The 12,366-nt window shown below is 38.8% G+C and overlaps 1 protein-coding gene across 4 annotated transcripts in view; it reads right to left on the bottom strand.

Annotated features, from left to right (window-relative positions):
• The window catches only part of LOC145439535 (uncharacterized), a 355,509-nt gene that overhangs the window by 271,898 nt on the left and 71,245 nt on the right, over positions 1-12,366 (bottom strand). For 2 of the 4 annotated variants that reach the window (XM_080317023.1, XM_080317022.1), the window contains 11 exons: positions 12,014-12,355; positions 10,841-10,941; positions 10,086-10,143; positions 9,559-9,684; positions 9,323-9,451; positions 8,689-8,874; positions 7,849-7,967; positions 6,895-6,965; positions 6,418-6,529; positions 3,547-3,750; positions 1,750-2,673 (listed from right to left, as the gene is read on the bottom strand). In XM_080317023.1, coding sequence (XP_080173149.1) covers positions 2,563-2,673; positions 3,547-3,750; positions 6,418-6,529; positions 6,895-6,965; positions 7,849-7,967; positions 8,689-8,874; positions 9,323-9,451; positions 9,559-9,684; positions 10,086-10,143; positions 10,841-10,941; positions 12,014-12,355 — 1,559 coding nt within the window. In that variant the 3' untranslated portion in view covers positions 1,750-2,562. Of the gene's footprint in view, positions 1-1,749; positions 2,674-3,546; positions 3,751-6,417; positions 6,530-6,894; positions 6,966-7,848; positions 7,968-8,688; positions 8,875-9,322; positions 9,452-9,558; positions 9,685-10,085; positions 10,144-10,840; positions 10,942-12,013; positions 12,356-12,366 lie in introns of those variants that run through there. The other 2 variants (XM_080317025.1, XM_080317024.1) reach the window with 2 other exon arrangements.

Raw genomic sequence — 12,366 nt, forward strand, 5'->3', positions numbered from 1 at the left:
CACATGATGGGGAATAAATATAAATGGGATAGCGAATCGATTCTGGACCAGTTTCAAACAATTCCTAATATGATTTCCGTGAATAGATTACTACAGAAAGTAATTTCTTTATTGTGCAAGCTGTGCGTACGTCTTGTAGGCCTAGGGGAGATGTGGTACCGATGGATCAAAAATTGGAAAATGATCGCTGGCCCCAAAATGTTCAGCCGAAAACAGCAGATCTTTTGCTGGCTCAGCACTTTGATACAAGCTCTACCTATCGCGCACATATACATGAATATCCGTCTTTTCGAAAAATATTTATGAACGTTTAAAATTTGTTGCTCGAACGTGTCATCGGTCCCCACCCGGTGGGTCCAATGGCACACGACCCGGGGACCTATGACACATATACCCTAAAAAACTCAGATGTGACAACTTTTCTTGCTCAGTATTATAATCTAACCTAAAGCAAGCCGAAGAAGAATTTTCGGTCGCAACCGTCAAAAAATAGATTAAATATTAACTCAAATGTTGTCATAAAATCACGTTTCGATTTAGGCTCGGACTTATTAATGTGAGGGTACATACATATTGCCCGAAAATCGACAGTGTGACTTCCAAATACCTCGTTATAGCGATAAAACATCATATGCAATTATTACATAAAGATTTTCTGTACGTAGTCATGTTTCATTTGTTTCATGATTAGTATGCTTGATTATTTTGCTTGATTTGGCTATTGTATCATCGGTCCCCACCCTACTAATTTTGTACATGAATCGAAAAAAATTCCACTCAAGGAAAGTACTGAAAAAAATAATAGGTTCCATTATATAGCCTGATACAAGCCCTAGACTTCACAATAAAAATGATTGCTGGTTTGTTCGTGCTGAAGGTTACAAAGAAAAATTTATATGTCGATCTAAATTTAGTTTACACCCCCCAAAACAAAAAACATCTGTGAGAGACCCCATAGTTCGCGCATGTCCAATTTTTTTGTATGTGAGGAAAGGTGTTGCCAGCATGCAATTGTAGACAAGTTCACGGAGTGTAATCATGGAATTATCATAGAGAATTTTCAAAGTATTTTCGGTCCCAGTGATCCATCGGTACCACATCTCCCCTACATACTGAAGTTGCGATGTCAGAACATTCAATCCAATGATAAAAACAGCTCATGCAAGTCTTACGTATAATTATTTCAAAGCCGGACAATTTTAGACCGACTCCAGAGATTTATGAGCTTCGCTCGATTACGATTTCTTGCGGTGGTGCCGTATATTTCCAGAGAAAATTGATAATAAATTGCAATTGGGGATACGACCTGCTGAAGTACCGTAAATCTACATCAATGCACTTCAGCCCGAGTTTAACACACACCCTTTTCAACGGCATACGACGTATGACCCTCCATGAATGCTGCTTGGCTACTTCAGCATCAACTTCCAGTTATTATATAACCGAAATTATTTTCGTTGCTGTTAGCCGTAGACTGTCATCATGGGCGTAGCCGGGGTCGACAAGACACCGTTCCCCTGCCCTTTTCGACTTGTATACATTGTGACTCCATATACGTGTCGTTACGTCGTATCAAATTCTTCTGAAAAGCATGATGTAGCCTACGTAAAATCGGATAATATGAATGTATGTTTTGAGGCAATAACACAACAAATATAGCACTAAATCTACAACTTATCCAGTAGCTCTGTGTCCAACTTCAAAATGCTCCTGTGGTCAGAAAGGCCGGAATCACCCAGTAGGCCTACGCATATTTTGAATTTAGTTATATTGTCACCATATCGTAATGTATATTTGTTGTTCATGCAAAAAAGTAAAAATAAAAGCACTCCACGTTGACGTGATATTTACGAATCTGACATATTTCAACAGGATCGTTATCGCTAAATACGAAAGGCAACTTGAGAACAGGCGAAACCATAGATTTTCATACTGTACAGAATATAGATTTTAGTTTGGCACAATATCACCAGAAATACAGGACGTTATATGCGTCGAGGCCAATCGGTTGTATACAAATAATTCGTTATTGTATCGAGCGGTAGGCTAGAACTTTCTGGAATAAGTCGAACGACAAGAATAAATTTAGAGCGATAATTTACAACCAAATCAATGCTTCTGATTGCTTCAACATGTTTGTACAAACGTCCCACGCCAAAATAAAAAGTGCCAGACTGCTGCTACCGTCGCTTAAGAGGCGAAACATAAAGGCAAGCTAATTGATATAATGTATTTTTTGCGAGTTGCTGCAGTTTGCGATATTCACAGAAAAATGCAAGATGTTGACGTACGTCTAGTATTGGCATACGGATTCACTAAACACTCCACACTATTTGCATGCAAATTTACATCTTCAAAATATTTTCGCAATACTGATACATATTCCATAACAACGGAAAACCGCTTTTACACGCAAATAACTCGTTATTCTTTCAACGTTAAAATATGAATACGCCACGAAAATCTTACATTCGTGTTATCTTTTCATTGGGATAAGTGCAAGAAGAAACCGGGATATACATAAAAAAAATGTTATTGTGTCTTGCTGGCGTTTCGAATGTTTTATTTCTTCGTAATTTGCGTGGGGCTGTACACGACTCTTCGTACGCCTGATCGGGTGTCCAGTTGACGTTCGGTAGTTGTCGTTGTGTAAGTTTTGGTAATTGTGGTTACCTGGAAAATTAATAAAAAGTTGTAGGCCTATATATTACCTTGGAGATCGTTAGATATACTCGTAATTAAGTAGTGCGAATTAGAGTTGCTGAGTGATTCAATTCTGAATAGAAAATAAGGCTTCTACGGACCTTTAATGCGATCACAAATAATATAATGCCAGTTACTCACATCACTAAAACTAACATATTTTTTCGACCATACCTAATTCATTGCAGTTTGTTGCAATGCTATGGGTTCATCATGACAAAAAAAAAGATATTAGGGTAGACGAGATGAACATCCTATGGCAGACGATTGCTGGAACCTTTCGAGAGACTAGCAGCCCTAGAGCACAAAATTGCTTACAAGCGAAAATCATATGAGAAACAATTTTGTTTTATTATAAATTATTAATATTATATCCCAACTGATCATTTTGAATTTACAATAAATATGGTTCACATAAACTGATTTAATTAATGCAACGTTAATTGAGTATTTAGCTAGATACTTATATATATGATTGAAGTTATTTATGAACATGATATCCCTGAAAGTCTCCATCTATGATAAATCTAATAGCCATAAATATAATGATGTTGCAGTATTTGGATTTAAAACAGTCTCTAGCGTGTAGAAATAACAAGTGGATTGCATTTCTAAACTTTTTAATACGACTGAGCCATTTTTTATTTGGTCGATACAGCGAAATAATGAGATTTTAGTCAAAATAGCCACGCTATCCAGATAATGCTGATCGCCATGCTGGCAAGTTATGGATACCACTTTTTCTAATTACGTCTTCGATCCAACCCACCGGGAAGAAACATTACGTTCTGCTCTACCATTACGCTATCTTGTCGGTCCAAGTCAATATAATAATATACTTACATCAGTGTCGCCGTCAGTACTTTCTTGTACGTCTGTGAATTCTTGCACGTCTGTGAAGACTTCTCGCCTGGAATCGCTACGGAATTCCGGCTCCTCCACGATTTCAATATTCTGCATCATGGGAGAAGCGCTTGCGCCTTGGTATGATTGCAACATTCCGCCCGTTTGCATTCTTTGCGTCGTGTTGTACGAAACCACTTTCACCTCAGGTAAAAGGCAGTTTTATCCAGTTGTATTTGATAGGGGCTCGTACATTTGGACGGATAACATATTTTGCTGTTTTTGTTTTGCATTCATAGTGTTACGACATCTATGGTCATTTGACACCGGACCGATATTGTTATTAAAAAGCATGAGCTGCCGACGTATAGTGCGGCCGACTTTCGTTCCAGGTCAGTAGGTGGCGATTTTGAGAAACAAGGGGGCGAAAAAACCAAATGGGGCGACTGGGGGCGAAAATGTTAGAACGTCCTTTGAGGGAGATGTGGTACCGATGGATCAAGAATTGCAAAATGATCTCTGGCCCCAAATCTTCAGCCGATAAGAGCAGATCTTTTGCTGGCTCAACACTTTGATACAAGCTCTATACCTACCGGATATATATACATGAATAATTGAATATCCACCAATTGACAAATTATTTATGAACGTTCAAAATTTGTTGCTCGAACGTATCATCGGCCCCACCCGGTGGGTCGGAATGAACACAACCTGGGGAACTATGAGACATGCGCTCTAAAACTTAAATGTTCCAACTTTTCTTGCTGTGTAATATAATCTAAGCTACAGCAAGCCAAAAAAGAATGTTTGGTCACAACCGTCGAGAAAATAGAATAAATAATACCTCAGATGTTGTCATGAAATCATGTTTCGATTTAAGCACAAACTTATAAATTTGAGGGTACATTCACATTGCGCGTAAATTGAGATTTTGACTTCCAAATAGCTCATTAGAGCGATAAAACATCACAGGTAATTATTAAGTACAGTGTCTGTGTGTGTAGGCATGTTTCTGTTGTTGCATGACTAGTCAGTCCGAGTATTTTTTCTTGATTTGGCGATGGTATCATTAGCCTCAAGTCTATAATTATGTATCTGAATTGAAAAAAGTTCACCCAAGGCTGGTATTGAAGAAAAAATATGTACCGTTATATAGCCCGGAACAAGCCCTACACTCACATTAAAAATTATTGCTGTTTTGTTCGTGTTGAATATTGCAAAGAAAAATGGATGTGTCGATCGAAATTTATTTTTCACCCCCTAAAACAGAAACATCTGTCAGAGACCCCTTAACTCATGCAGGTCGAAGTTTTTTGCATGTGAGGAAAGATTCCGCCCCCATGCAATTGTCGACAAATTCAAGGAGTCCCAGTCCCGGTCCCAGTGTCTCATCTGTACCACATCTCTCCCTATTTAATTAACACGGTCAAAAAAATGCACATGAATACGGCTTATTCTGCATATGACGAGAAAGTTGACTAATAAAAGGTCAACTCAACAGAAAGCAGACACGAAAACCGGTTTTACGAGCACCTACTCGGATAAATGACCTTTTTAGTCAATTCACCAGCGATCAGAGTTAATTGAATAAATTTCCCGTATATATATGTCCACTTTTTCGAATCCGTAAATATTGGGGGGGGGGCGAAAATTTGCGTCGAGCTGGATAAGGGGGCGATGAGTTGAAAAAGGTTGGGAACCACTGTTCTAGGTCATGGATTCTAAAACTATTATTAGCTGCGTACCCTTTCGATTTACATGCAAGTATGGCACACTCCTAGAAAAGAATGCGAATCCAAATCCATTTTCTGGGTTGGAGGAAGCTAGAACTTCGTCTAACCCCAGAAATACAAAAGTAATTCCTGACAATTCAGCACTAATGAGGGATACTATCGTTGTATTGCAATTTCCTGAAATAACTTAGGATTACATCTCAATTGTGATGGATGTGTGTAGTTTTAGTACCATGGCGAAAGTGACCTTATTCTGGTCAAATGCAGAATCAGTTTGTCAGAAAATCTCCTTCACATGATTACCGAAGTTCGATAAACTTAACTAGCAGTGAACTTAACTAGCAGTGTTTATTGTACACAAACAAAATAATGAAGGTAGGGTAGGACGTAGTATATTTTTGTACCTGATGTTTTTGCGGCATATACACTGACTCATGATCAACATACACACGATATGTGCATATGCATACCACGAGTGCATGATGTGTAACGCCGCTGGACAGGGAAAGTGCAGATAGAGCCCTGCATGGCTTTTCAAGTCTTGCACCATCCCTCCATGCTATCCCGGTAATGATGAGCGCTAGGAGGGGATGTCATGAATACCAGTTACACTGATCAGGTCTTTGGTCTGACCCGGCCGGGGATTGAACACACGGCCTACCGATCAAGAAGCCGGATGCTTCCACATTATGTTATCTTGTCGGTTACGTGAAGATGAAATAGCCCTAATCAAGTAGTCTTCACATTAAGAAAAAGTGACGTTGGTTCTGGTGGAACTAATCGCAGATCTACAGTAGGCGACGAAAATCTCTCGTCCACGCGCCTCTAGAGAAACAGAAATTCACTACGGTTAATTGTTTTTTCTTGGTACTCAAAAGCTACACTGCTTCAACTATGGAAACTTCTACTTCCGAATTACTGTTGATTTTAGATCTGTTCAACTCGAAAGCAGGCTTGTTATAATCGCGTACTCGTACGTTATGAATTAGGAACAAAATAATACAGTATTGCGCTGATTTGTAGCATTTCATATGAATTCGGTGCGCATGTCATTATTGCAATATCTGAAGAATCTAGTAAAATGTGTTATCACTAATGCAAATGCCTAGCGTTTGAAAGCGAAAGCATCAGTGAATACCTCAAGTCTTTCATTAGGTCTGGCCATCTGCTGGAGCTCTTCCTGTGTCAGTCTTCCTTCATATTCCATCGTCTCTACTACCGGCTCTTCTTGACCTGCCTTGTGTATGTACCTGACAAAAGTAAAAGTCTTGGTAAAATCAAGTCGGTGCTTTAATTTAACAGACTAATAACTAGGGTTTTGGAATGGTAAGGCGAAGTCAATGCTGTACTTTGCCAGGTTAAAAAGGTATTATGTATGATATCAAAACACCAACAGCAAATTTCTCAATTTCCTATCAATGTTTTTAAGTTGCATACTTCTGCGTTAATGATATGTTACTTTAATTTTTAAGGATCCTACTTTAAAATGTTACCAGCCAGCAAATAAAAAGGCTGAAAACCAGTACTCTACACAGTGTGCATAAGATTGATTGGCGTTGATAAAGTACAAAGTAGAGTTTCACAGCTTTCATATTTCAAAATATGAGATTCAAACCTTGTGACTATAGTCTTTGTCATTTGTGTCGAAATCTCCTCTTCCCTTGGCTCGAGCTGCATTTGGGATACCTGCAAGTGACGTGCATTCGACTTAGAATTATTCAGGTCATGAATGATTGGCACAAGCAATAGTTTAAAAAGATGTGGTGTTAATAAATGTGCCATTCGTCTGGAATAGAATACAGGCATCGGGTGGTATGGATAAAGCCAAAATCGGTACATGCATATTGCATGTACAATGTACAATTGTACATGCTGCGGATGGGGAAGTCGAGTTAGCATTGCAGCAATAAGGGATTGTATGGTGCAATTACATGGATTGGTGCATTTTGTTTGAAATAAGCCATCTATCACAGTAGTGCAAAATAATACTATTCCAGTGAAACAAAGAGATCAAGCTTCTTCATGAGACACAACTTGAAAGTAACACTCTGCACAATGATTTGAGAATTGGAACCTGCAGCTGTATTAATTCAAGTGATTCGAGTGGAGCAGCAAGAAATGATTTTTTTAGTACTGAAATCCTTCTTCTTAAGAGTTGATTCATCAACTAGAATTATGATTTCCATGCTATTTTCCCCTGTAGAATGCCGTAAACCCTTCGATTGGCGATATCGCAGCATCCAAAACATGCAGTACAAAGGTACGATAGGCAAGTTAGTGGAAGTGGCATATATTTGCAGTTGTCATCACCCCACAGTATTGTAACAAAGTGCAATGAAATGTGGAGGGTCGAAAAAATACCAATTATCTTGAATGTTTTGTAGGTTAATATTTGAATTTTTACATAATTCTTACTCCAATCGATGCCTAATACTAGATTCAGAGTCAAATCCCTCAAGTACTCAATTTTGTCAAGCCGTACGTACAACGCAATATTTATTTTAGTATAATATTTGTGTTATTTGAGATGTGTGCTCAAACAAAAATAAATTTTAACCACAATACTCACTTGGGCATTGCGTTCCGTTCGTTTCTGAAGGCTCCTGGCTTGCGATTCTTTCTCTTTTTCGGCTTCGAGATACTGTTGCTGCTGCAGGTATGCCATATCATCGGCGTCAAGGAATATGGCTGCAAAATTTCAAATCGTATTCGTCAATATGGCAGCACACAATTGAACAATATAGTAGTATTGAAATAAATCTGGATATATTCGGCTGACACTCGTCAGGGGTAATCGTCAGCAATTAGTAGAGAATTTAAAAGAACATTGTATATCATCGATCGTATCACAAAATATGACGTCAATGTCAGTATGGCATATAATGTAATATGGTAGTGACTAAAATCACGGACTGGCCGGAGATATCACTGATACGCCCTGAATACAGCATTTTCTACAAGATCTCAGTTGATATATGCAGAGGTGACTAGTAACAAAGTACTTCTACAGTTTCAACTACTTGCAACACTTACTCAAGCGGTTACATTTTCAAATTACTGCAGGCAAAACTACGTTTTTGTAATTTCGGTTTTGAAAGGTAGAAAGCAGTTTGGGATAACTTTGGACAAACAGAAAATATGAAAATGACCGATCACGGAATAGGATTTGGAAGAAGACAGCCAAATCTCATTCAACTTTCAATGCGGAACAAGAGTTTTAAGAAACGGGCCGTTTCAAAGGTTAATATACATTTCATACAGACATACATGCCCATTTAGAATTACCGTATTTTATTATGGTATAGTTGCGTTCAACATTAAGTTCCAGAAGGATTCATGGTGTGCCAATCTGTGGGACACACAGTTTGGGAATCACTGGACTAAAGCCCTTATGGTTGTTTCTACGTACCCGATGGGGGTCTGGCTCCGACGTGCTCGATTTTCATTTCCGCTTCGCGGAAAGGTCCGTGTCCCCATTGGTTTTTGGCGCGTACGCTGTACCTGTACGGCTTGTTCGCCTTCAAATCCTCCACCAATAACGACCGGTAATGGCCGTCGGGTATTTGGACAAGAATCGGCGGGTCGGTTTCAGATTCTAAAGCAAGAATTTGGATCATTCTTTACGTTTGTGAGTAATAACAGATTCATCAAAGGAGAATATAGATACTGAAAGCTTTCCGCATAAGTGTAACATAATGCTAGAGCACAATTGAGTTATTAAATTCAGAAAATGGTTCATCAACAATTTGTTGCACAAATGTCACAAACTCATGGTACAATCAATCCGTAAAACTATGTACTAGGACTCGGAATGTATCAATTCACCACTAGTATGAGAGCTAATTCAAGATTTCTTCTACACGAAGCAGTAATTTGAGATTGTGCTGTAGTGCATTATATTGCAATAATATATTTGCAGCTCCATCACTGCCTCCCCTTTTACGTGACTGTAATGTGACTGTTTTCGACAACATATGACGATGATGCAGCCTATTATGTTACTGGTGAGTGATGATACAAGGCAAATTTTGCAAGCCACCTACCGTCGAGAATCTCATACATCACATCATACGATGTTATGATGCCATTTGGAATGGCTGGTTCTCCCCAAGAGCATTGCAGTGATGTCGGTGATAATACTTGGAATACGAGTCGATTCGGTGGTCCAGGTACTGAAAGATAACAAACACGACTGTGATTTTACGGACAGATGCCGGGCGCATCTGTTTAAAAGTGACTTATTACAAGGATATGTTCTATATGAGCTTAGTAATTTTACCATTTCCAGTCGTAGTGCAACTCATCACTTCTGTGCTAGCTTGCTTCCCGCCATCACCAATCGCTGTTACTACAATGGCGTATGTAGATTCTGGTTTCAAATCTGGTATTACAAACTGCCCCGCATCTGTAAGCATAAAACTCTGCTAACAGATGGCATTCCCAACAGGGAAAGTATTTGAAGACTCTTTGAGATAAAGAACTTGAGTATGCAATAGAATAATATATTCTTATTGAACTAAATCCGAATATTTTCGGCAGACACTCATCAGTGGCAAGTAATAGTCAGCAAATAGCAGAGAATTCAGAATAACTTTGTATAGGAACAGTATCATCACAAAATATGATGTCACGGGCATAAAAAATGGAATAATTGAGGCGAAAAGATGGCTTATGATCAATGAGCTATTATAAATGATGCACCAACCCTTTTGTTGGCACAAATTAGGCAGATTTTGATAAAAGTTGACACCAAAGCATATAAATGGCAAAATGACCCGCAAAGTCATAAAAAGGCAATGGATATACCTGGTCTGACTGTTCTTCTACTGGCATCCTCCATCGATCCTGCTCTTTTGTAGCCAACCTGGGAAAAGGATTGACGGTTAATTCAATAACGAGAAAACTAAAAAGAATATGATGTCGCAAAAAAGAGACACTAAGCATTACTAGGATGCAGTTGGTTGCTGGAAGTTGAACTAAGTTACAAGATCGCAATGGATGATGAAGGAGTGAGAGAGAGGGGACATTGAAAATACAATTTAGCGGTAGCTTGAGAGCAGAGACTCAAAACATTGTGTTTTGAACTCACAAGATGAAAATAATTTTATTTTTATATTCATGAGACTCTGTTAAAGTCAAGGACCATCTCTCAAATTTGGACTGCAACAGGATTCAGTGTGTACTGTGGGAGTTTGAGGTATTTCTCCTAAACTTGCAACCTCCACCACATAAGTTGTCCTGAAAATCGAGACAGACTAGTTTTAGTGGAGTTGAAATTCAGGTACATTTGTCCTGGTGTGGCGCTAGTCTGGAACCCATGATTGCTTTTTTAATCTCTGGTAAAAAATACGAAGTAATGCGAAGATGCTTGAAGGCATACGTGTTACAGAGAGTACCAAGCTAATATTAAAGTACCCATATCGCTGTGATTGTCCATGAAGTGTCCAAAGTCAAGATTGATAAATTACAGCGATGGCGCTGGCGATTTACCAGGAGATATACAACAATTATTGTATACATAAAATATCGTACAACGGATGCACAGTATATTCTGCGCCTACCCAATATTCCTGTGCTGAGACATTATCTGGATTCCACGAGACAGCCACAGAGTTGGGTCCTTGCGCTTCAACAATTACGTCTCTGGGAGCGGTGATACGTGCTTCGAAATAAATAAGAATTGACACAAGGTAAATTAGGATACATTTTGTAAGCATGGTATTACAATTTCCCCTCTACACGATACTAAGTGAAGGAATTGAACTAGAAAAGTTTCACTTCAAGTTGGGATATGTTGGGAATGGGATGGGAAAGTATATCAACACTTGAGAATGAGATGTTTTTGATGTAATATACTTACTGTGATTCAACACACTGTTCAGGTGATGTATGCAACTTAGCTATATCTTTCTTTTTCTGTGTTTTAAATAAATTACTATCTTATGAATTGTAGATATGCTAATGAATTCTTCAGCCCGAACGAGCTGCATCAAAGTGTTTACAAATTTTAAACATATACACAGGTTTTTCTAGACACAAAGTTTTAAGAAACATTCTTTAAGGTACAGTACTCCAATAAATGAATAATGACTTAATATTGAAATAAATCGTAATATTTTCAGCTTACTAGGAGAGAGAAAAGAAAAGAACGTGGTATATCTGCAATTGTATCACGAAATATGACTGCGACTATGACTATGTGAACTAGGCAGTATTTTTAGATTATACATAAACAAACTCCTTGTGTTGGCAATTGGCGAGAGAGAGAGAGAGAGATGATATTCTTTTTCGCCTGCACCATCGAGATGCTTTGACGACGGAGTTGCGATACGGCCCCATGAGGTCATCTAGTCTGCGCCCCGTTTTTTTCTCCTCCATGCTACCCGTGATTGCTGAGCGCCCAGCAGGATAGCTGGCGGATTGGAGTTAATTTCAATATGAAAATATTATTCTATTGTATACCAAAGTATTTCAATGTGGACCAAGTATGAGTAAAAAACAATAATGATGATTGCAGCAGTCTCACATGTACGTGTACGCCACACGATTGCTGAAAGAATGAAAAGCATTCGAAAAGAAGAAAAGCTAAGTGGTATGAAATGAGACCGCGTGAGTGAAGGTGCAACAAAATGTGTACAGTAACAAAGAAAATAGCAACAAAATTTCGAAATGAAGTGCAGATCAGTATAAGAAGAAAGGATACGCCTCCATATCTACTCAATCTATATTTTTACCATTGGAAATCGCTACGGTGGCCTCGTATTGACCAACTACCGCTGCTCCATCGCAATTCCCGAGCTCCACAATAAAATCTTTTGCATCGCGCTCCAGAGAATCACCACGGTTCAGGATCGGAATTTGTATATCTTGGAAACGTTGCCCTTTGGCAAATACAACAGTCCCTGAAGATTCGTCGTAATCTTCACCCGAGATAGCTGTGTTTTCCCGGGTGTTCCATTCGACAGTGACAATTTCAGACAGACCTCCAATACGTTCTACAGTCGCGGTGACATATGGACTGGTGGCACACACTTGGAAACTTTCCTCGCTGAATCCGATTATGCCTTCTTCCGAATCTAATCCAGCA

This window comes from Botryllus schlosseri, chromosome 5 (assembly GCF_051294905.1).
Source record: "Botryllus schlosseri isolate E-star chromosome 5, Bs_hap1, whole genome shotgun sequence".
Lineage (NCBI taxonomy): Eukaryota > Metazoa > Chordata > Ascidiacea > Stolidobranchia > Styelidae > Botryllus > Botryllus schlosseri.